This window comes from Episyrphus balteatus, chromosome 3 (genome assembly GCF_945859705.1).
Source record: "Episyrphus balteatus chromosome 3, idEpiBalt1.1, whole genome shotgun sequence".
NCBI lineage: Eukaryota > Metazoa > Arthropoda > Insecta > Diptera > Syrphidae > Episyrphus > Episyrphus balteatus.
In genome coordinates this window covers 96651970-96678320 of record NC_079136.1, presented here as the reverse complement: position 1 = coordinate 96678320, position 26351 = coordinate 96651970, and the positions used below count along the sequence as shown (strand labels likewise).

Genomic DNA, 26351 nt, shown 5'->3' with positions numbered 1-26351 from the left:
AATAATAACAGAAGACCAAGAAAAAATGAATAAACAAAAATTGTATATTTATCGGTGTTAGTGGAATAATAGTTTTTATTTTAAGAAATTTTAATTTTTTAGATAAACATACTTTTAATTTTAATGTTAAAAAATAAAACCACTGTGTACATTTTATTAGTATAAATGCATTAACAATTTTATTTGTGTTAAGGACGTATAACAATAAATTTGCATTTTCTTTTGCTTCATCTTATACATTAACTTTTTTTTATTGAAATTTATTAAAATTTTTGTAAAACACTAAAATGGCTTTACCCACAGTTAATAAGACGAATTCTATTATCTTCTTGTTAAATACAACTAAAAGTCGCCAGTCCAAATTACAAAAGTTCTCCTTATTGGGCTTGGTAATGATAAAATTTGGATAAGATGCCGAAGGAATTTCTGTTAATAAAATATTTGTCATCATACTGTTCTACATTTAAAAAGTTTATTCGTAATTTCAATTTTTGTTGTTATAACAGATGTTCGAAAATTTGCAATAAAAAAATCCAAAATTAATGAACTAATATTTTTGTAGATTTTTTTTTTTTTTTTTAACACGGTAAGGTCGATAAAATTTGAGCATAAGTTTCACATTACAATCAGTATAGTGGTAAATCATTAATTATTTGTAAGAGTGAGAACAAAATTTGAAAAGTATATGAATCAAAAACCAAGTGCAGGCAATTCTGTTCTAAACAAATTTTTTCTATTCAACACCAATACAGAACTAAAGGGAAATTGAAACTAATCGAACTCCTGAGTAATAAATGAAATAGGAAGCGAAATTCTTAATTACCTCAAATTTGAATAGAAAGTTAAAACCTATATGAAATTGTTTGCTCGCCATTTCTTAAACTAGAAATATTTTTCGTTTCTTATCTAGAAATCAAATTGCCTTTTTGATTACAATAAAGACCTTTCTTGAAGTTTCAGTCATGTTGCTTTCGTCAATAAACAAATACCAGAATAACTGTGTTTACAATGTGTGTATTTCCTTATATCCCAAAAAATTAAATAATTTCTGGTCGAATTCATGTTAAAACAGTGGCAGCTCTTAATCATTATAATTTAAAATCTTTTTCTTCTTTTGTAAATGTGTATGTTTTAATCATTTTGTACAATTTTACGAATCTCATCCCATTTTTGTTTGTTTATGTAAAAATGTATGTATTTTTTTTTTTTTTTTTGTTTTATATTCACTAAATACATTCAAAACTAATTATAAAAATAAAATTAAAAAAAAAAAATAAAGCTTAACAGCACATTTTGTTTACTGTCTTAAAATTTTTAATTTAATTATTTATAGTTTTAAATTAGTAAATTAAATGATTAAAAAAAAAATGTTCGATACGTAAATATTTAGTTTTTAGCGAATAATAAGTTTGTAATAAAACTTTAATTTTGGTTTTACTATACTTAAAAAGATCTAATAAATTGTTCACATATCTTTCGTTTTAATAAACACAACAAAAGCTTTTTTTTATTTCAAGATATTTTTTGACAAGTACTTTTTCTTAATACTTTACTACAGAATTTTTAGCTTGGACTTGTTTCTTTTACCGATGGCTATAGGAAAAAGTGACTCCCAACTGCAAAACTCCATCAATCTATTGTTTGTTAATAAAAAGGTCCAAAAATGAGAGAGTATAAACATAATAATTTCCAAAATTGGAATTTCTCATTTAAGGCTCACACATTTTTAATTAAAATGCTTTTGAAAGTATTAAAATTAATAACTGTAGTCACCGCTAGTTTTTATGGTTTAATGACTTTTTTTAAAATGCAGTAATCATGTTTATACCAAAGAGCACAGATATGAATATCATACATGAACAGGCATTATTTGAAAATATTTTTCATGAAACCTTTAAAACTTGTAACACAAAAAGAGATTAAATATGTGCTTAGGACTTTTTAAGATATTTTCATTTTATTAATGCTGATTTATTAGTTGACTGATTGGCTAGACTAGATGATCATTTTATTAAAATTATGTAGGTAGGTATTTCATTTTGTATTGCTTTAAAAAATTGTGTTGGATTTTTGTTTGACTTTTAATTTTATTACAACACAGCCGCACACTATGCATTTGTTTATACACCAGATTTTATTTCTATTAATATCAAAAACAAAAAAAGTGAAACAATAAACTCAATTGGAGTTAGCAGAATAGTTATCTTTTGTACTCGCAAAAAAATAAAAAATAAATAAAAACAAATCTTAAATCAAACAATAACAATAAATACAAAAATATAAATTTGCTTGAGGTATATATTAAAAATGTAAGAAATACATAATATTTGTAAATTAAGTTTAATATAATGTTAAATTAATAAGTATTTAGAATACTTAAAATCATTAGTGTAATATTTAAATAGAAAAGTCAATCAAAATTAAACAAAAATCTAAATAAATTTACAAAAATACATAAGCATTATCTGGTATAGTATTTTAAATAGACTGTGAGTGTGGGTTAGGAAGGTTAAGTTTAAATAAGGTATTTCTTGAATTGATTGTGTTTTGCTTTAAAATATTTTAAAAAAATGCATTCTTTGAACAAAAAATATCTAACTTTCCTTTGTTTTCTATTTTTAATAGATTATTTAAAAAAAAAAAACAGAAAATCTTTTTTGAATGTAGCTGAAAATTTATTTTTCATTCATTCATTCATTTCATTATTTTTATTTAACCCATATCACACACGACCTTAAGTTCGGGTGGTTTTCGTTGAATCCGCCTAATTTAAAACATGCGGACAGCATTCTTGGTTGACACCCTTGGGAAATATTTTGACGTTATTTTCACGTCAACTGGTGTCGTTGTCCGTTTAATTCCATTTTTAAAGTGTTAAAACTGTTGACCTTAAATTCTATTCTCAAAGAATTATCCTTCACAAAAAAAATTCTAAATTCTGAGTTCAAGTTAATTTTAACTTGTTCATTGAATTAACTAACTATTTTTAAAGGTTAACTTCGGGTCAAGAAACGCATATTCATATAAAGAAAAATAATCAAAACCTCAAACCACAGTATTCGGAGTCCTAGGTTATTTTCTAAACTGACAAGTTTTAGTTAAATCTGTTAAAAAGTAGTGGAATTTAAACGGGCAAATATCAGTGTTTATTGGTATAAACATGATAACTGCCAAAATGGGTATTTTTAAGGACTCTAAATGTTTATTAAAATGTTGTTTAATAGCTTTTGAATGTATTTAATAAAATAGTTATAGTCATAGTCACCTCTAAATGTAAAAAATAGGGAAAATATAGGCAAACAATGTCAGTAATCTTGATATGAGTTAAAAAAAAAACAGTTATCATGTTTATACCAAACACCACTGATATGTAAAGATAGCCATTTAGCCCTCCTAAATTTGTTTGTGATTTGATAAAAAAAATAATAAGAGCACAAAGTTATTGCGTTACTTAATTGTTGGGCAGTAAAGTGAGGGAACACAAACAAGGATTACCTACTTATCTCAAGAAAATAATGTTTAAAACTTAGAAATTAGGATCTCTTGAAAAGATTACGTTCATATTTGAACTAATTGGTCGGAGCATCAAACATACATAGATCGTTTTTTATTTGGCAATAACGGATTTCGGCCGTGTTAGAGCGTTACTAATTTGACTAGGTTCACTACTTGACGGATTATATATTACTTCACAGTACCATCACCATACTTCAAGTCCGATTTGATATCTCTTATTTGTTTATATCTAAATTTTAACTTTTCCATACCCCACCACACGATATATAGTTTAAAATCTTCTTTTATTACAATTTGTTATTAAAAAATTGTTCCTTTTTATAAAACAAAAAATCATCGTTAAATTCGTATTCGCACGAAAAAAGCATTTCTCTTTACCTCCTATTTATTGTAAGAAATAATTGTTTTTCATTGATTTTAGTTATGGTTATTTTTAAATATTTAAACAAAAATCAGCTGTTTTCCATTAGTTATTTTGTGAAAAAAAAAAATATAAAATTCAATAAGCAAAGAGAAAAAAATAAAAATATAAATATTTGATATTAAAAACAATCATATAATTAGTAAAATATAATTTTACAACTAAATTTGATATAGTAAAACATTAAAACAAAAATGTATTTTTGGTCGTTAAAAGTAAAAAATTTAAATTTCACAAAAATTATAACGTGGTAAATTTAATTATATTACAGTAATTATGTATTAATAATTAAAATTATTAGTGTATACACACATCTATCGAGTGTAAAAGCTTACCTCTCTCATTCATTCGTACTCGTATAAATTATAATGAATTTACTAATAATTGACGAAAATAATGCAAATACAAATAAAACAAATCAAAAATAAATAACAAAATTTAAACCGATGTTTTTATTATAAGTGTAAGCTGCATTACTCATACGTATATTACTAGTGATTTTCAATGGAATGTACCTTCAGGAATATCAATGCAATTTCTAGCGCGGCCGGAGCCGGATTCGCAACCAGAATAGCTGTCAAAGTATTTAATGTACGCAAATGAAAATGCACGAACATAACGCAACGGAACTGGAATTGGAGCCGGAGTCGGAAGAGTTGACCAGCTTTTAACTTTTACACTCAGAGAAAATATAACTGTTTTAATAGTTAAAACCGGAATTACTATTTTTAATAGTCATTGACTATATGACTTGGTGGTTATATTTTTTTGATTTTTTTGTTTAAGTAAGCACATTTTTTTACATCTTCTCTATTTGTTTTCATGAAAACTTAATTGGCAGCACTCCAAAATAATCAATTTTATATAAAGAAGTAAATGTGCTAACTTAATTCAAGAAATAGCATACAAAATGTTTAAAAGGTTGTTTTCCTACTTTGATACTTGAATGTTAATAATTTGTACATAAATTCAAGAGCGAACATCTTTTTGGCATCAATTTAGTTAAATTTTCTCTCATATTAATTTAAAAAATAGACTATTAACGCTTATTCGGTCCGCCATTCTGGAACCAACATTTTTAATAAATGAAAGTTGGAGGACTTTTGGCTAAGAAATGGTTGTGCAAATGATTTTTGACGTCATAAAGCACCAAATGCACAACTGTGCGGCGAATAGAATGAAAAATCGACAAAGCCCTTTTGATCTTGACCAATAGGTAGATGTTTTATATCTTCAGCGAGTGCATGACTTTAACTGATTGTGCCAACTTCATTTTTGCTTCTTTGGTAAAAATAATAATTTAAAAATACGAATTTTGCCATATTTCGACAAATTTCAAAACGCCGGAAGACCTTACCCCATTTGAACAATACTTAATACTAGCTTACCCGTGCGAGACTTCTCGCATGCTTAAATAAAAAGAAAGTATAGGTAGGTAGGTACAAATGTAAATGCAGAGTGTGTTTTTTAAAAAGTCGAGAATTACTAAAAAACTCCTGTTTATCCCATTTAAAATACATTGGATTAGCCCCAGTTTAAGTTAAACAGCTATGAATATGGCACATTAAATTTAGCAATTCTAGGTTCCCTAAGTTGTACATACATTTTATAATTAACTCTATTTCAAACAGGTTGCCGCAACTAATATCTCAAACGTGGTCAATTTGAAGAACTTGAACCGATGTTGAATCATGCATTCACCACCTTAAATCATTTTTTCCCGGCTACCGAAGATTTTGCCAAAGCAATACGTGATTAGAAGATGATTTTAGCAAAAAAAAAACACAATCGTACAGCAGCGACCCATTCTTAAAGTGTAGAGATTATGTAATTTTTGCAAAGTAATTCGGGATGTTTTCGGAATGATCCTTTTTACAGGGAAACCAGTGATTTTAATGACGCGACATTGTGATTTTACCCAGGATTTTCATGACGTTAAAAACAAACCTGTGCACAGCTGTGGTTTAAACGAAGTGACTCCTGATTTTCGTGCAAACCATCATTTTAATGCGGAACTCAAACTCATTGAAATAAAATTTAAAAATTCTGGAGTATTTTTTAAAACAGCTCTTGTATTAAATCAATTTTCAATACAAAAAATGTTATATTTTAATACTTTGAAAATATTAAAATTATTATTACCTAATCTTTTTTGTATTCAATTTCAATATTTTAAGTATTAAGTTTACTACTTGTAATACAAAAATTATTAGAAAATGACCTCCGTGGGTAAAATTCTAATCTTGCATGAAATTTAACACCGCTGTATTAGATTTTAATATTTTTGTATTACATTTTAATATAGGTAATTGTATTACATTTTAATATAATTGTATTAAAATATAATAGGAATTTATTAAAAACTAACACACACAAGTTGTTGTTGTTCATTCAAAACCTTCAATATAAAATAAAAAGCATTAAATTGTAATACAAGAATATTTAATTTTAATCAACCGACAACCGCAGCCATTTTAAAATAGAAAAAATTCGATGTTTGAGGTACCTTTTTAAAAAAAAAATTAAATTAAAAGTTGTAGATTTGTACTAATTTGAAGACGCTTTGTATTTTTTCGAAGCAAAACCCAACTAGCACAACAGCTTCTATAAATTGAGATCTCGCAGGATCTACTTTTTATACAGCTTGTATTGAGCTTGCTTCAGAATTTAATTTCTTATAGAAGTTTGAACTTGTTTAACAACTTCTAATAAGTTGTTTAAATATTGTTAAAGAAACTTAAACGAAAAAAGCTTGTTTTCGGAAAAGCCTGCTTAATGAATTTATAGAAGATTTACAGAAATTACCAAGTTAAGTATTTGGTTTTTGGTTTTGATATTGAATAATCTAGCTGGGACACTTTTTGGTTTTGACATTGAATAATTTAGCTCAGACATTTTTTTTTACATTTCTGCTATTTGAACTGATTAAGTTTTTGATTTCATTAATTAATATACGAGGATGGCCGAGTGCGTAGAGTGGTGGACTGCCACCAAGCAGATACGAAGTTCGATTCCTGGGTGTGGTAAAAAAATTATATACTTTTAAAATTATTATTAATAGATATACTAAAAACTAATGGAATAATAATATAATTTCAGATTAAAAGATAAAATTCATGATTTAAAATCAAATAAAAACCATTTAAAAAAGAATTATTTTTTGTTTTTGTAGTAGTTTTTTTTTATTTCGATAAGACATGTATTAAAGAGCTATACAAGCTCTTCCGAAGCTATCTGTCAAATCTCAAAGCTTCTGTAGAGCTTCGGTAAAGCTTCGTTTAAACTTCTTATAGAGGGTAAAACTTGTATAACGTTCTCCTTTTTCCATGCCCAACAACCTTACTAATGTTTAAAAGAAGCTAAAATGTAGCTTTTGTAATACCTTAACCGAAGCTGAAATGTTAGTTGGGAATGCATACATTGCAGATGAAGTTTGATCGGCAATAAGATTTTATATGCCACAGTTTGTGAATTATTATATTTATTTATGATTAATATATTTATTTTCAGTAATGAATTTTGGAAAAGGAATATATCGTATTAACTTTAAATATATTTGGTATTGAATTGAAATATCTTGTATTACCTTTTAATAAAATTCTTATTAGATATTAATATAAAAACATTAAATTTTAATATACAATACTTGAAATTTAATGCATTCAGTATTAAATTCTAATATAAACTGAATTATTTTTTAATACAACTATATAAAGTTTTAATACATTTTGTATTAACTAAAAAATTTTATTATTTTTCATGTAATAAATTTCAATATATTTTTGGTGTAGACCTATATGTAACCCGAAAAGTATTAAAAAATACTCCAGAATTTTTAACCGTGTATGTTAGTTTACTTGTAGATTTTAAGAGCTGGCTCTATATAAGGGGCAAAATACTATTTAGTGCCTAAAAAGTTGTCCCTTTGGACAGTGAATTTTGAAAAAAAAATATGGACATTTTTATTGATATATTTTCATATATTTTAGTTGACACAGAATGGTTTGGCTATACTTTAATCTATTAAAAAATAACATTTGCACCGATATATTTGGAATGATATTTCTATATTTATGACAGTGACAGGCAATTTAAACACAAAGTGATCAAAACCAAACAACTGCGTTACTTTACTGGAAATTTCAGTTTTATCTGTAAAATCATATAAGCTCTCTGAAATTTCTATTTTAAACTATAGGAACAACGTAAGTCTCCTATGAAGTTAAATCCCAGAAAAATTAAAAACCAATGCGTTACCAACATAAACCACAATGTTACCGTGATGTGTAAACAATTCGATCCAAATTTGGGTTTCAAACTTGTAGTAAATAATGATAATTTTATAACTCAATATCCATATAATTTTTCTACTAATTTGTACTTCTAGAAAAATGAAATTAAAAAAAAGGGACATTTTTTAAGGCACTAAATAGTATTTGGCCCATAAATTTAAAAAAAATTTGATGTTGGGGAAGAGCCGACATTTAGGGTAAAGTTTTATAAAATGAAAATTTTATTTTTGTTATTTGACTTTTTTGAGATTGCTTTGAGTATTACGTCTTCAAAGTTAAATCAAAATCGTTATAGCCGTTTTCGAGTAATTTGTTATAACATGAAAAATTTGTATGAAAGGTACGCTTTCGAAGCGAGATATAAATAAAAAAATGAAGGGGCAAGGGCGGCAAAAACTGAAAAGCCTATACCATGAAAATTTGTAAATCCGCCTCTGCCTTACCCCATTTGAACAATACTTAATATTTAGCTCATAAAAGAATTGTATAAAGCTTATATATTAAAAAAAAATAAAATATTAAGGTGGTAAACTTTTTTTCTAAAAATACAACTAAAAAAAAATTTCAAGCTTTCTGGCTGATCCGGAGTCAGAAGATATTAACCGATTTTGATTATTTTTTAGACCCTTCTTAGTCTTCACCATTCGCAACTTTTCCGCGCTATAGGATTTGAAATGTGAAAAAAAAATGTTTTTTTGGACCACCCTAATACTAAGTTAGGTATCTTGGATAGCTTATGGCCTATCCCATACGTACGTGAACCATCCATTCTGTTCAGCTCTTTACCATAAAGCCTGGAACGCAGTTCGAGATAAATTTTAGCAGAGATAAAATTCCCACACAAGTTATTGATAATAATTTGTATGGGATCCATTTTAGCTCGGCTAAAATTTTTCGATAATTTGTATGGGAGCTAAAATTTATCTCGACCCTACCAGGTTTTAGTTGAAGTTGCTATTTTTCAGCACCAAATGAAATTTATATCATTTCCCAAAATTCAAAAAGTGTCATCACTCCTTCCTATATAATCACTCCCAAAAAGGAGTCATTCTAAAATTATTGAAAAAGGGGAGTGGAGTGAATTCTTTAAAGGCTTGGCCACACTGGAGGGTATGCGGTAGCGGTACGGGTAGCGGTGAGGGTACTTGTACTAAAAAAATTCCACACCTGAACGTTGATGTGTCAGTTTGGAATTTTTTTCATACAAGTACCCTCACCGCTACCCGTACCGCTACCGCATACCCTCCAGTGTGGCCAAGCCTTTACTCCCGAAATTTTTGAAGGAGTAACGGATTACTTGTCAAATTCTTGGGTGGTTGTTTAAATTTTTTTTTTGTGAAGAAAATTATATTTATTTATAAAAAAATCAATAAAGTTTCGAAAAAATCAATAAAAGTGTATTTAAAAGATTGTTTTAATTATTATTTTATTTACTATCTAATATATTACGAACACTCCACTTGACAATTTCGTCGTGCACATAATTTCCAAAATTGCACGAAAAAGTAGTGAAAACGACATTAGTACTATTTCAAAGATAGTCCATCCCTGATAAAAAAAATTCCTCAATATTTCACGCCCGAACAGTGACAGTTTCAACTGACACCTCTTTAGAAATGTCAAAATAACAAAAGCACGTTTGTTTTAAAACATCTAGCCCTAGAGCCACACACGTTCTCTATTTACTCCTTTAAAATTTATTTAAAATAAAATGGAAGAAGAAATAAATACTGAATCTGAAGCCACCGTCAATTTTGTTCCAGTGATATGTTTCGTCAAACGAGGCATTGCCAAAGAACGACCCGAGAAAATTGTTCTTACCCAAGAAGAGCTAGCCAGAGTGATCAAAGAAACCAAATCTCAAATTGCTGGTGCCGATGAGAGTGATGCATCTGGCGATGAAGACGACTCTGCTTCAGATGCAGAAATGGACACCATCGAACCATCAGAAGCTCCAGCTCTAACCTCTGATGAATTCAATTTCGATAACTATGATAACGAAGGCGATGTCCGACTTGCTAACATCGCAAACATCGCCGAAGTGGATCCAGACCATGATCTTGAAGATGACGAAGATTCAGAAGCTGAAGATGAAATCATCAAACCAACCGATAATCTTCTTCTCGTTGGCCATGTTGCCGATGATGCAGCTTCCTTAGAAGTATGGATTTTCAATGAGGAAGAAGAGTCTTTGTACACTCATCATGAGTTCATACTTCCCAGCTTTCCTCTATGCATAGAATGGCTGAATCATGACCCTGGCAGTGAAACAGCTGGCAATCTTTGCGCTGTCGGCTTCATGGATCCCATCATCACTATTTGGGATCTTGACATTCAAGATCTAATTGAACCTACATTCAAACTAGGTTCCAAAGGCAATCGCAAGAAGAACAAAGCTGCTTTTGGACACACCGATGCTGTATTGGATCTGTCGTGGAACAAACAGTTTCCCCATATTCTTGCCAGTGGATCTGTAGATCAATCTGTTATTCTATGGGATCTAGACGAAGGCAAGCCTCATACAACTATCACTAGTTTCAAGGAAAAGGTTCAATCAATTGAGTTTCACTCGACTGACGCTCAGAATTTGCTCACAGGTTGCGCTGATGGACGTATTCGGTTGTATGATTGTCGAAATGCTGAAGCACCAGAAGAAGGTTTATTAAAATGGAAAGTTCGCGGAGGAGAAGTTGAAAAGGTCCTTTGGAATCCAGTAGATATGGACAATTTTATAGTGGGCACAAGTGATGGTCAGTTACATTATGCTGATAGAAGAAAACCTTCAGAATTCCTTTGGTCGACAAAAGCTCATAATGAAGAAATTTCGGGAATTTGTTTTAATCCAGAGAAGAAGAATCTATTAACGACAACATCAACAGATGGAATTTTAAAAGTTTGGAAATTCGATGAAAGCTTGATTAGCCAAGTGTATGAACATGATTTCGATATGGGTATTTTACATTGTATGAGACAGTGTCCAGAAGATCCATATACTTTGGCATTTGGAGGAGCCAAAGTTCCAAGATGTAGAGTGTTTAATATTAAGAATTTTGAAGCGGTGCGCAGAGCTTTTGACATTCCTTCTGTGTTGGAGTAATGGATTTGATTTAATTAATTTTTTTTTGTATTCTATTTCAAATGAAATAAAGCTTTATTTTATAAATAATAAGTGTTCTTGTTCTTGTAATGATAAGCAGATAAGATAAGTAGCAGCATGACCTCTCGAAGTTATGGTTATAGCGACGAACTGCCTGGAAAGGATTAGGTTTAAAACCTTGCCCATTATGATATCTTTTTAATTTTTAGGTGCGTTGTTGTCTCTTGAGATTTTGATAAAAAGATATCGGCTTTGGAATGTAAAAAAAGAAAGAAAAAAATGCTTGGTTTGAAATATCTCAGGCACCAGACCTCCAAGAACTTGTAGTTTTCAGTTATGAATAGAGCTTAAAGAGACCTTTCTTTCGTTGTCACTCTATGGATTTGGAAGAAATTTTTAAAAATGGAATTTTTTTTGGCAAGGGGTTAACCTTGAATTTTTTTCAAAAATCTCAAAAAAATAAATTTGTAATTTTGTAACAAGAATGCATAGTAGAGTGGGCCGAAAAACACTTTTTTTCGAATTTCAAATCGTAATAGCGCGGAAAAGTTGCGAATGGTGATGACTAATAAGGGTTTAAAAAATAATCAAAATCAGTTCATATCTTCCGGTCGCGCATCGGCTCTGAAGTATGAAATAATTTTTAAAAAATGGTATTTTTACAAAAAAAAATTTACCACCCTAACATATTATTTTTTGAACATTATAGCTTTAAAAAACTCTCATGTGAGCTAAATATTAAGCAGAAAAAAAAATTGGCTCAAATTGATTAAGGACTTCGGTGGCACATGTGTTTCAAATTTTGTCAAAAATGGCAAAAATCATATTTTTGCGATATTTTTTTTCCTTTTTATAAACTATTTTTAAAATTATTATTTTTACCAAATAAGAATTAAAAATGAAGTTGACACAATCAGTGAAAGCCGTGAAGTCGCTGAATATATAAAAATCTTTCGGTCAATTACGCTTTGGCTATTTATTAATCTCTTTGCCGCACAGTGGTGCCTTTGGTGCTTTTTTGGCTTCAAAAATCATTTTCACGGCCATTTCTTGATGAAAACTCATGAAATTTAGAACACTGAAATATATAAGTATAAGATATACGAAAAAGCTACCAACTTTTTTTTTACTCAAAATGGTGGTCCCAAAATGGCGATCAGAATAAGCATTTATAGAATCTTCTTTTGCGAAACTGTTTATAAGCTAAAAATTTAGCTAATTGATGAAAAACAGATGTTCGACTTTTGAATTAGGTACAACTGTTCATATTTAATGAAAAAAAATTCAAACATTGTTGAAACAAAGTTCAAAAAGAGTCAAAATAGTAAACCGCACTTTCGACCTTTTTTTTGTGCTGTTTTTTGTTTCCTTTTGAAGTTAGCACAGTTTTTTTATCTTTTCATTTTTTTTCTTTCTTAATATCTACTTTTAAACATAGTTGGGAATTATATAAAGCCAAAATAGTCAATTTTTTATGAAAATAAAGAAGGAAGATATCAAAAATTGAGCTTTATAAACAAAAAATCAAAAAATAGCACAAAAAAAAGGTCGAAAGTGCGGTTTACTATTTTGACTCTTTTTGAACTTTGTTTCAACAATGTTTGAATTTTTTTTCATTAAATATGAACAGTTGTACCTAATTCAAAAGTCGAACATCTGTTTTTCATCAATTAGCTAAATTTTTAGCTTATAAACAGTTTCGCAAAAGAAGATTCTATAAATGCTTATTCTGATCGCCATTTTGGGACCACCATTTTGAGTAAAAAAAAAGTTGGTAGCTTTTTCGTATATCTTATACTTATATATTTCAGTGTTCTAAATTTCATGACTTTTCATCAAGAAATGGCCGTGAAAATGATTTTTGAAGCCAAAAAAGCACCAAAGGCACCACTGTGCGGCAAAGAGAATAATAAATAGCCAAAGCGTACTTGACCGAAAGATTTTTATATATTCAGCGACTTCACGGCTTTCACTGATTGTGTCAACTTCATTTTTAATTCTTATTTGGTAAAAATAATAATTTTAAAAATAGTTTATAAAAAGGAAAAAAAATATCGCAAAAATATGATTTTTGCCATTTTTGACAAATTTTGAAACACATGTGCCACCGAAGTCCTTAATCAATTTGAGCCAATTTTTTTTTCTGCTTAATATTTAGCTCACATGAGAGTTTTTTAAAGCTATAATGTTCAAAAAATAATATGTTAGGGTGGTAAATTTTTTTTTGTAAAAATACCATTTTTTAAAAATTTTTTCATACTTCAGAGCCGATGCGCGACCGGAAGATATGAACTGATTTTGATTATTTTTTAAACCCTTATTAGTCATCACCATTCGCAACTTTTCCGCGCTATTACGATTTGAAATTCGAAAAAAAGTGTTTTTCGGCCCACTCTAATGCATAGGCCTTTTCACTGTGAACTCATATCTGTAAATCAAAACTTTTTTGGGAACTTTGATCAAAAGATATCGACTTAAAGAAAAAATATTGTTTTGTTGGAAATATCTCAGGAACCAGACCTCCAAGAAACTTTTAGTTTTCAGTTATGAATGTCTTTTTCGTCAGATTTGGATGATAATTTAAAAATGGAATTTTTTTGGCAAGGCATACCTTGATTTTTTCTCAAAAATCTCAAAAAAATAAATTTGTAATTTTGTTACCATAATGCATAGGCCTGTTCACTGTGAGCTCATATCTGTAAACCAAAACTTTTTTTGGAACTTTGATTAAAAGATATCGACTTCGGAGTGAATAGTGCTTCAAGAGACCTTTCTTTTGATTTGGAGGAAATTTTTAAAAATGGAATTTTTTTGGCAAGGGGTTAGTTAGCCTTGATTTTTTCTCCAAAATCTCAAAAAAATAAATAATGCATAGGCCTGTTCACTGTGAGCTCATATCTGTAAACCAAAACTTTGGGAACTTTGATCAAAAGATATCAACTTCCGAGTGTAAAGAAAAAGAAAGAAAAAAAAAAGTTTTGTTGGAAATATCTTAGGCACCAGAACTCCAAGAAACTTTTAGTTTTCAGTTATGAATAGAGCTTAAAGAGACCTTTCTTTTGCTGTCTCACTTGATCGATTCGGGGCAGATTTCTTTAAATGCATTTTATTACCTTTGTTTGTGTACTGTGCTAAAATGGTACTCTTATTAGAGTAAATCATTAGAAATTAGATGCATTAAAAAAGATATTATACCAACGACAGAGGTGCGTTCTTTTTCTAACAATAGTTAACTATTGTTAACTATCGTTAACTTTTGTCGTTCCTAAACTACAAAATAGTTACGATTTGTAACTATTTGACAGATGAACATCGTTCCTAAACTCGTTTTTAAGTGTCAAATAGTTACAAATCGTTACTATTTCCAACTCACCTCCATGATATGAGTTGAACATTCATGAGATTGTTGATGTGTCAAAGTGTATGTTTTGTTTACAAAACAAACTCAAAGGTTTTTTTTCTTTTGGAAATAAGCGGAAAAATTTAAATAAAAAGAGAGTTTTGTAATTTTTTTATGAAAGATAATTTATTTTGAATAAAAAACAATTTTTTTTTTGTTATAATAATGGAAATAAAAGTATTCTCAAAAGAAATTTAGCTGGTGGTTTGACAGTCTAACAATCTCTAACAATAAATCGTTCCTAAATGATTTGTAAAAAATCCAACGATTTCTAACAATGGCACTTCAACAATAAATTTTTGACATAACAACGATCGTTGACTATTGTTAGAAAAAGAACGCACCTCTGCTCTGTAATTGTGTCATTTTTTCCAACAACTTCTTGTACTTTTCATACACGAAAACCTTGTGAGCTGTCATTTTTTGACTGTCGTGCTGTCAAAAAAATAAAAAAAAAAAAAACAAAAAAAGCAAAGCCGAATTTTTACCAAATCCTACCGAAGTTAATAGAGCCGGTTAAAGAAAATACACCTTCTTCCAAAATAAATTGAAAATTTCAACCAAGAATAAAATGTATGATATCAATCACAAAACAATATTTGTGCTTGATCATACACAATATTTCAGCATTTCCAGCGAAGATTATATTGATTTGGATTTCCTCAAAGGCAAAACTTCCGGTGATGTTGCTCTGCCACAATTCGCTAAAAGTCTATGGACATCTTCCGTGGAGGCTTCTGTTGAATATTGTCGCATTGTTTGGGATCTTTTTCCTAAAGGAAAGCTGGTATATTATAATAGAAATATCACTTATTTTATCTCCTAAAAAAAAAACATCCTTCTATACTCTTTAAGATACGTTTTATCGTAAGTGACACCGCAGCTCACATAGTCAACACCTGGGGACTGAGCACACAAAATATGTCACACGTACTCAATGCCATGGCCATGGTCGGAGTACCACAGCGAAATACACCACAATCATCTGACTTTTCTGTTATCCATGGCCTGCGAGCAGCAATCGAAGCTTTAGCTGAACCAACATTGCATCAAAAAGACGTTCAAGCTGAAATGGGAGAGACCAAGAAAGTGCCGAACAAAGGTCGTGTCATATGTATAACATCGGCTCGTGACAATCCCAGCATGAAAAGTCTTGAAGACATCTTCCATACAGTTCTCATGCAACAAAACACCTTGGCAGCAACACAAAATAAATTTCTTCACATTGATCATTGCCATTTGGTTATTATTAATGTGGTTCCATTAAATATGGAGTCCTTAGTCACAGATAGAGCATTGCGTGATGTATCGCCAGCGTTATCTACAGAACTACACTCAACAAGTGCTCCTTCTATTTCCAACAAATTGACGCACTTAATTCTATCACATTACAACTTGGCCAGTACAACAGTGACGGGAATTCCTATGAAGGTAATTGGATCCATTTCCTTATTTTTAGTGGAGTAACTATATGAAGCAAATTACTAGGGAACCCGGGGAAACAGCTCCGGTTTTAATGATTTTTTTTCGAGCGTTGTTACCTAATTAAAAATACTTTAATTTCTATAGGTTAAAATTTTAAATTTAGATTTTTGTGAAAAAAAATTTAAATTCCATTATATTTAAAAATTGTTTAAGGCCCAATTTATTCACTCTCCATTATTTTTAAAGGCTCCATTAAAAATTATAAAACTGTCAAATCGCATACAAATTTTAAAATTTCCCTTTTTTAATGGCGACTTTAAATTTAATGGAGTGTGAATAAATTGGACCTAAGTGGTAGAAGCAATTTTCTCAGAAACTAACTTTGAAAAAATATTTCAACAGAACGACAACACCATTAAGATGCACATTTTCAAAAAACCAGAACCTTAATCCTATCTGGATGGATTTTCGGATGCCCTGTATTATCAATTGTTAGTACTGTTAGTAATGTACACAACCAAAATTTTATTTGGCGCACTAGACTTGAATGAAAAAAAATATTAATCTTCAGAACGCAATATATTGTACTTTAAGGAGTTTTTTTTTGCCAAACCCAGGATGTAGAAAGACTATGTTAACTTGTTAATTAAGCTTGTTCTATTTGTAAGCCCAAGGCAGGATTTCCAATGTTTTGAAACCGAATCTCAATAATTTGGCCTAAAATAGTGTCGAAAGACTGCTAATAGAGACATTTATAATTTTAGCTAATTACATTTATTGCTTTTATTCTATCAATGTATTTAATTAAAATATAAAATTAAAATCAGTGTTGTTTTTATGTTTTTGACATTTGCCACTTTTTTTATACTCAAAAGTTCAAGTCTAGTGCGCCACCTCTTAATGTTGTTATAACTAGCTAAAATTTTGGCTGCAAACTTTTTAGGTCAAGGATCAATAGAACGATAGAAAATACAGGACACACGAAAATCGAAAAAACATGTTTTTTCACATAATGTTTGTGTTTGTGACCAATTCTTTATCTTATATATAAAAATGAGTTCGTTTAGTGTGTGTGGCCGATAAACTCGCGTTTGGCTGGTCCGATGTTGGTAATTTTTTTTTTGTTTGAAAGGTATTTATATGTAGATGGTTTGTATAAAAAAAAATAATACCTTTTCTCGCATCTTTACATATCTGTCAATTTGTACGAGTAAAAAAACACTCTCGCTTTTTAAAAATTTTTACTTAGCTTAATTTGTAAACAAATTTTTTAAGACAGGCTTTCAAAATAATTTATTAATTATTATTATCGTTTAAAGCTTGACTTTGGCATTATTATTAAGAAAACATTACTCAGGATATAGCAAATCGAAAGCGTCGTGTGGCAATTAATGCACATGTGAATAAACCAAATCAGGAAAATACTTTACTTTAATTAATTGTTTTTGTTTGGTCAGCAAAACAAACACTAAGTTAAAAAGTGTGACCATTTCTACACACATACATATTTCCATATCCAATTCTTAATTTTTTGTGATTTTTAACGTAAAATAGAAAACTTTAAACGGTAAACTATAAAATTTGTATGTGATTTTTAATGGGGATTTTAAATATAACGGAGGGGGAATAAATTGGTTTTAGAGATCTAAAAGTTGTTTGATAAAATAATAAAAGTTGATGAATTTCTGATCAGCAAAGGAAAATTTCGCCAGGAAGAGAAACAACCGGGGGGCCTAACCAGGACAACTTTCTTTACACGTTGTTGCAGCTTGAAAATCTCAAAATCAGACTACAATGCCCAAATTTAAAACCGATAGTTTGTCCTTCAGTCGGCACACGGGTGCGAATTTGACGCACACACATGAAATGTATAATAAAATTCTGATCTTTGGTTTTATTTTTATGAATAAAACACGGGCACAATTTGGATTGCTCCAAATCGTGCAGAGCAAGATTTTCTTGATCAAGTGGATGGACGATTGCATTGAACTAAATATGTTTGCTTAAACTAATGTGCCGAAGTTAAATGATCAACAAATGTATGTGTACGAAAAAATTAAACAAGCTGTGATCAATTAGAGTTTGGGCTTGTGTTTTTCATATGCACCTGGTTCCTGATGGTACGGCGAAAACATTTCGTATATTATTAATTGCAACATCTAAAAAATAAAAAAGCACTGGCTCTGGCTTCTTCTGGAATTAATGATACGTTATTAAATAGTAACAGTACAGCTCACTCTGCTCTTAAGTTGCCTTAGTGTCAGGTAATTGTGTAGATGAGACCACAATGGCGCACTTAAAATTGAAGTTTTAGATTTCACCTTGATGGATTTGCGATAAAGTCAAAAAATATTGGAACAATGTTCGTGTATGAATAAAAAACTACAGGGGAAGTGGGTGCAAGAGCGCCTAGGGGGGCAAACCGGTTTTGTACTACGTTGTATGAAAAAGTAAAATTGGCACTTGCAATATAAAATACGTGCCTTTTAGTATGATCGATCACATCTGTAAGATTTCAGTTGAGGCGCCGAAGAATGACTGTACATTTTGTGATTTTTCATCAAATTTTTATCGTTCAGTGAAAAGTCAGCTGTATTTTTAACAGTGAAAAAATTAAAATTTTTAACTTTTTCTTTTTTTATAATAGAAAGTGAATATTCAAAAGTATTTTCAGTGGCAGAATTTTCTAAGTAGTTATTGGACATTGGTAATGGAAAATAATGCCACTTGAATCTGAAGGCCAAACTACACTACGAACGAATTTTTATTGTAATGCAATCGAGGAAAAAATTGCTTTAAACTGTGTTTCCAAGCATAAAGGAAAACTACAAAAATAACGGTTGGTTAAATGGGTAATACATTAACCAGGAACTCCGCAATAGGAGCGCCAATTATATTGCTTCGGAATATCAATCAACCTAAACTTTGTAATGGTACCAGACTTCCCGTAAAGAATTTAATGGCAAATCTGATTGAAGCTACCATTTTGTGTGGAAAATTCAAAGACAAAGATGTTTTGATCAATCGAATTTAAATGATTCCATCAGACTTGCTTTTTGATTTTACACATTCGCTTTAACCATTAATAAAACGCAAAGTCTATTGTTGAAAATATGAGGTATTGATCTAACCAAAAAACATTAGAATAAATGGAGAAATGTTCACTGCAATAAATATAAATTCACTTTTTCGGTTTTAAATTATTTTCACACAGGTTAAATTTTTTTCATAAATGCACTCAGCGAAGCGGGTGGGGTTAGCTAGTAATTTTATAATTTAAGTAGTTCAAGTGGGCTTTTTTGGTCAATTTGTTTTGTAAATTTTTGCCCCGACGCGTCCAGCGCGCTGGACGTTTCCATGAATCTGATCCAAACAGAAAAGAACAGACAAGATCCGAAAAGTACAGGTTTGTGTGTTTTATGAATTAAAACCTTGCCCTAAACTGTTCTACAAACTTTGATTTTGCGTTACATGAAGTTGTACAGCACAGTTTAGTTCAAATATTCTAATTTATTTGAATAAAGTCATAAAGATAAAATTTATTTAAAATTTAAGTTTCAAAACTGAAAGGTAATAGTCAACCCTATAAAACAGGAAGGTGTACTTTTCTTATCTTTTTTGTTCTGACAGTTTTCACGAATTTGTGTTGTTCGGATCTGTTCTGTTCTAGTTTTTCTTCATTAAACAGACCTAATAACAAAGACTTTTGAATTAAAAAAAAAATAACTTTATATTCTATATTGAACTTTGAAAAAAAAAAAAAATAATAAGTTTTTATTATATTTTTTGTCAGACACTTTTATATAAAAAAATTTCAATTTATTCAATATTTTAAATAAATTGAAATACTTATTGATTTTTTTATAAACTGTAAAACATATTAAAGGCTTGGCCACACCGAAGGGTACGCGGTAGCGGTACGGGTAGCGGCAACGATATTTGTATTACAAAAATTCCACACCCGAACGTTGATGTGTCAGTTTGGAATTTTTTCCATACAAGTACCCGTACCGTTACCCGTACCTCTACCGCGTACCCTCCGGTGTGGCCAAGCCTTAAGGCTTGGCCACACCGGAGGGTATGCGGTAGCGGTACGGGTAGAGGTAACGGTACGGTGGAATTTTTTTCATACAAATATCGTTACCGCTACCCGTACCTCTACCGCATACCCTCCGGTGTGGCCAAGCCTTTACCTTTCCTTCTTCCGAATTCAACTTATAAAAACAAATAAATACATATGTATATATGTGGGATATGGCAAAGAAAGGAAACAAAATTTATATTTTATCACGAACAAATTTGAAAAAAGGGCAGGGGGGTCGAATCACGGCACACGATTACGATCATACGTTAACTTTTTACTATTTCTGTCTCTATTTAATTAGTAGAAAAAGATAGGGATACATAGCAACCATACGTTAACGAATGTACACCGTAATTCGACCCCAGGTGTTTTAGAGCTGTTTGCTGGAAAGAAACTTAGGCCCATTTGCTCATACGATACTTAAATATTTAAGTGAAACATAAAGCACTAAGTTCCACATAACGGTTTGCACGAAATTCAATCTTCTTCATAAATCCCTCTGAGTTGAACATAACTAAGGGGGAAGAAATAGTAGAACATAAGCAGTTTATGTTCCACCTGAGTACTTTTTATTTGAGAAATAAAGAAAAAATTGCGCTTGAAAAAAGATGTAGGTGTTAAAAAAAGTAGAAATTATAAAATCATTGACAATAACTTGCATTCATAAATATTTACCATCAGTAGATAACAAAATTTAACGCACCATTTTTTTCGAAACTGTACAATAGGTCTGTTTAATCAGAACAGCACAAATTCTTGAAAACTGTCAAAACAAAAAAGATCAAAAAAGTACACCTTCCTATTTTATAGGGTTTACTTTTGCCTATCAGTTTTTAAACTTAAAATTAAAATAATTTTTTTGTTATGACTTTTCATTCAAATAAATTATGTATAATTAATAAGGATATTTTTTCACATTTTGAATTTTTCTTCATATTAAGAATATTCTAAACAAATTTTCATTATTTTGAATTTGTAGGAGCAGAAAAACTTGAACTAATCTGTGCTGGAAAACTTCATGGAACACAAAATGACAGTTTGTAGAACAGTTTAGGGCAAGGTGTTTCCTTATGAAACACACAAACTTGTACTTTTCGGATATTTTCTGTGCGGATTAGATTCATTAAACAGACCTACTATTTTTCTATAGTATTTCTAATTTTATTTTGACAAACAAACACATTGTACACGTTCAGGAAATATTAGGGACTAGATATTTAGACAACGTCATTTTCTGAACGGAAATTTGAGTAAATTGACTAAATTAGTTTGGATGTGATGCTATTGTCAAATTTCGAAATTTATTTAAGAATATTACCGGTCGCATGGGTAAGACACCAAATTTCACTTAACTGTAATGAATAAATAAAATTAATCATAACCGATAATGCACTTTTTAGTTGTTTTTCACACAAATAAATTTAATTTTGCTAAATTAATTCTTTAATTAAAAACAATCTGCTGTCATGTTGACAAAAAAAACTTTCCTAAATTTTTAGGGAAAATTTTCTTGCCTAACTTTCCAGTCAGCTTTCCAATAAAATTACCTAAATTGGAAGGATTTTTTTTGACAGCTGACCAATCAGAGACCGAGAAATTACCTAAATATTTAGTCCCTAACGTTTCTGAACCTGCCCATTAACAATACAAACAATCCGTCATATTAATCAATTTTATTTGTTGCTAAAAACCACATATTTATTGTCACTTTCACTATTTTCACTTATTTCCGACAATATAAAAGCATAAAATTTAATATTTAGCAAGATTTTTGCATTTTATTAGTTAAAATTGCTCAAAACAAATACAAAAAATATGACTTTTCTCTCGATTTGACATTGCTAGGTTGAACATAAATATTTTTTTGCAACTTGGAATAAACTAAGTAAAACATAAAAGCTATGTTCGACCTAGCTATGATTCAAATTTATGATCCGTATGAGCAAATGGGCCTTAAGGATTAAAGTTCTACATAAAACCTTATGTGACAGTTTACGCAGAAGAAAAAGTAGGGAATAAGATTTTATGTTCTACTTAAATATTTAAGTTTCGTTTCAGCAAATGTTTTAATTTTTGTTCAAAATTCAGTTTGAGGACCAGTTTTTCAACAACTATTCATTTAATTTACTTTTTTTTTTTAATTTTACAGATAGTACCTAGATAGGAACAATGTCCTGTCATTTAAAACATGTATAAATGTTAATATTGTAACAAATTTAATTTTTTTTATTTTTGAAGTCAGTTTGTGAAAAAAAAAAAAATTGCTTCTACTGCTTAAACGGTGAAAAATTGACCTTATTAGCCCCGTTTTTTTCTTTAAATAACCTAGACCTTTTGGTATTATTTAAATTATGAAGTTCAAACAAAACTTTTGAAAAGAAATCTATTTTTGCTCATAAAAATCTTTATTTAAATGTTTACAAATAATACTGCAACACCAGCAATTTTAAACCTTTAAAAGTTTAAAATATGTATTTTAAAGTACCGACGCTTGAAAAAAAATCATCAAAATTGGAGCTGTTCCCTAATATGGCCTTTTTACCTAAAATGTTTCCTTCGTATTTTTTTTTTTTTTTTTTAAGGAAGAACAAAATGCCAATTCAAGTGCTAATTATGATGTGGAAATCCTCCATGCGAAAAACGCACACACTATAATCTGCGGATCAGAGGCACTCTTACCGACTAGCGTTAAGGAAGGTGCTGAATACAATACGGTCACATTAAAATGGTGTACTCCTCGAGGATTTGGAGCATCTGATATGCAACCTTGTTTGGCTATGCATAGAGTTACTCCTGTGGATGTGACTTCCAGGCCGAGTTCTTGTTTGATTAATTTTTTGCTAAATGGAAGATCTGTACTTCTGGAGATGCCAAGGTATGGTATAAATCCGCATTAAAGAAGTGCTATAGCACAAAACATAAATTAAACATTGTAGGGCCTTGGACAAAACCTCCATTCATCACTATTAATTTTGACCTGTGTATGCTTAATTTATTAAAATTCATTTAGGAAAACTGGCGGCAAACTTACCAGCCATCTACTCTCAGCTCGTGGTGGTGAAATATTCATCCATGCCTTACAAATTACACGTTCTTGTTTGGAAGATCTTCCATCAATTTCTGAAGGACCTGGAGGACGTGTAACTGATTATCGTATAAGTGACTTTGGTGCATTTATTCGAGCTCACCGATTGTATCCATTGAAAGCAATTCCCGAGCATCCACCTGATGAAAATCTTGAACGAGCTCGAACCAAAATGTATCGTCGTTCGAGATATTTTCCTCTCACACTTAGCACAACAATTGCCTACAACGTTCGCTATTTAGAATTTTTGTTGAAAAAGATAACGAAAGATGAATTAGATGAAGGCGATGTACTCCAATGCAAACAAACAATTTATAATGTTCTTGGTTCTGCGTCACGAGGGGAAGCACTTGCTTTGCCAAATATGGGAAATAGGTGATTTTTTGTGTTCGCTTGTTTCGATATAAATCTAATCATTTTTTTCTAAGCAGACTAAAAGGAACGAAAAAAGACGATCAATACAAATTACTTTGGTCGGAGTTAGAAGTTCTTATTCAAAATAGTGGAGATACACCACAACATAAAGCAATTTTACAGTGCCTTCAAGAATGTCGATCAAAAGGTGTTGAACCATCAGCGAAATCAGATTCAGAAAGCAGTCGTAAGTGAATTTTATAATTCAAATATTATTCAAACAAATCAATTATTAAATAAATTTGTGGTTTTTAACAGGAGACGCACCAAGAAATATTATAAGAGCGACAACAGATTCACCTCTATCACCACCTCATAGTATAGAAGGCAATTTCTTAAGTAAAGCAAAAAGAAATTTAGCATCAAATGGTCATAGGTAAACAAGAGTTTTTTTTCTCTCCTGTCGGTTGTTATATTTTTCTTTTTTTTTTAGATCCCTGTTAGATATATTTGTTTCGGCGGAAAAGAGCCAAAGTCAAAAAAGACTTGATTTTACTGGCCGTATGTGTACACCAGCTGGTCAAATTGCAAAGCTTTATCCGGAACTTGGTATGAAGGAAGCGGCAGTTAAGGATGAGCCAGCAGCTAAATGATTTTTAAATTTATTAGAATATAGTTTTAGGTATATGTTTTATTTTAAATTTAGTTAATAAATTACAATATGCGAGAAGAAATTTTTTTAATGAAATCATGAAAGGACTATTCATAGCAGTTATATGTTCTCCAATGGTCTTTCAGTTCATATTAAAAATGGGTCTGGTTGTTAATGAGAGGAGAAGAAAGAATAATATGCTGTCAAAATAGCTAAAACTACATAATATGTTAGCACTTTAAATGCCGTACTTACTTTTTGAAGGTATTCACAAACCTTAAAAGTATGCGATATAGTGATTTGGGTAACGGTACAAAAACGTATAGCAATACCGTTAGTGGTATCATCAGTCTAGTACAAAGAGGTGTAGTTACCACTGTATTAGCTGTATTAATAGGTGTGTTTTTTATTACCACCGGGCTTAACTGGACAAAAAAAAACGCTTCGGGGCTTAGCGAGAAAAATTGGCAGCACTGCATATTAAATGTTCCGAAATCAGCTAACACAAAAAAAATATAAAGTTGTTATATTTGGGGCCAATTTTTCAATAGTCAGTTAAACAGTCAGTTAGTACCTACTTATTCCCCTGATAGAGAAAAAATCATTTTTTCAACAGGCAGATATAGCTTATTCCTATGAATAAAACTATCTGCTTCTTTCAGAGACGAATAAAAATTATTCTAAGGAATTATTTCAATAAAAATACTGTGTCAATTGTCAAAGCTGCTTTGAAATAATTTTGACAAAAAATACAGAGAAGCACAAGAAAACAAAAACAATTATAAATAAAAATGACGTTTAGTTTTGAATATTTTTGAATTTGACAATTTTTTTTTTTGTTACTCTGTAGAATAAATTATTCTTGATTGAAAAATTCAATGTTGTTATCCGATTGTTTATGAGCCTAATAAATTTATTCGTTGAACAGTTAACTGACTGTTTATTAGAAGATTGAAAAATCGGCTCTTATTTAAAATAATAATTGTCATTCCAAACATTATTTTTGATGTTTTTAAATAAATTCTAAACAATTTACGAAGAAGTTGATTTGGTAGCACAGATTTAAATCTGTTGAAAAAGTTAAGCCCAGAGAATTCTCTGGGCTAAACAACTAAGCCCAAGGGGCTAAACTGTTGTTGTATTTAACATGTAAATTGCTTAGCCCCGACTGTGTTTTTTTTTGTCCAGTTAAGACCGGTGGTAATAAAAAACACACCTAATATCAACTTAATTTCAAGTCAAATTAGGGCAAGTTTTTCTTAACCTTTTAAAATTTTTTTCTGCACTTTTTCATGGAATGCAAAATAAGAAGTCAAAGTTATTGATTTGCTTAAGGAGTTTGGCAAAATATTGGACAATTACACTTGTTTTTAAAAACAAAAAGAGTGTGAAGAGTGAAAAAAGAGTGTGTGCACACGTTATTTAAGGGTTTTCCGGGAATGGAGTTCCTAAAGTCTAAAAACTATTTCTAAATACCTATTATAAAAAAAATCCCCCTAATTTCTTAAGATTTTTATTTTGACGCTAGATGGCGCCCAAGATGGTTAAATTTTGAAATCGGCATTAAGTTGATTTATGAGGTCACTTTTTTGTAGATATAGCTTTAAAGAAAAAATAGAAAGAAAGGTAGGCCTAAAAACTCCTGGTACAAGCAAATGCAAAAACACCAGCATTCAGTTGGCCTCAGAAACGGAACAATACAAAACCGGGAGGCTTGCCGCCGATTTCTGAGGTCAACCCGGCGAACCCCACAGGCGGATCACTAGTGTGAAGCAGTAACGTGGGAAGGTTATGATCCCCTCGACATCGAGATCATAACAGCGCCGAGAAAAAGGAAGAAGAAGATAGCTTTAAAGAAAAAAAGTTTGATGAGGTTCTTTATGTCTGCATTAAAAAAAGTTTTCAAAAAGGTATAAACCATTTAATTGGGACCAGAGGTTCAGTCAGGATATGCATCCTTTTTTGGTTTTATTTTATTTTTCAAGATTTTTGTAGTTTGTTTTAATAGAACCCGGAAAAGCTTGC

The 26351-nt window shown here is 30.3% G+C and overlaps 2 protein-coding genes across 2 annotated transcripts; both read left to right on the top strand.

Annotated features, from left to right (window-relative positions):
- The first annotated feature begins 9844 nt into the window (after window positions 1-9844).
- On the top strand, window positions 9845-11398 carry LOC129914767 (periodic tryptophan protein 1 homolog). Its single transcript, XM_055994156.1, has one exon. The coding sequence runs from the start codon at window positions 9941-9943 to the stop codon at window positions 11324-11326; it is 1386 nt and encodes a 461-aa protein (XP_055850131.1). The 5' UTR covers window positions 9845-9940; the 3' UTR covers window positions 11327-11398.
- A 3778-nt stretch (window positions 11399-15176) lies between these two features.
- Window positions 15177-24421, top strand: LOC129914766 (protein asunder). Its single transcript, XM_055994155.1, has 7 exons — window positions 15177-15513; window positions 15582-16157; window positions 22818-23110; window positions 23246-23695; window positions 23752-23921; window positions 23993-24110; window positions 24168-24421. Exons 1-7 carry the CDS (start codon window positions 15298-15300, stop codon window positions 24325-24327), a joined length of 1983 nt encoding a protein of 660 aa, XP_055850130.1. The 5' UTR covers window positions 15177-15297; the 3' UTR covers window positions 24328-24421.
- Window positions 24422-26351: the final 1930 nt, after the last annotated feature.

What these genes read in the sequence shown, in the direction of transcription:
- LOC129914767 (XM_055994156.1), top strand. Translation starts at nt 9,941, where the DNA reads ATGGAAGAAGAAATAAATACTGAATCTGAAGCCACCGTCAATTTTGTT.
- LOC129914766 (XM_055994155.1), top strand. Translation starts at nt 15,298, where the DNA reads ATGTATGATATCAATCACAAAACAATATTTGTGCTTGATCATACACAA. An exon ending in GTACTTCTGGAGATGCCAAG is followed by an intron (nt 23,111 to 23,245) that starts GTATGGTATAAA and finishes AAATTCATTTAG; the next exon opens with GAAAACTGGCGGCAAACTTA. An exon ending in TTAGCATCAAATGGTCATAG is followed by an intron (nt 24,111 to 24,167) that starts GTAAACAAGAGT and finishes TTTTTTTTTTAG; the next exon opens with ATCCCTGTTAGATATATTTG.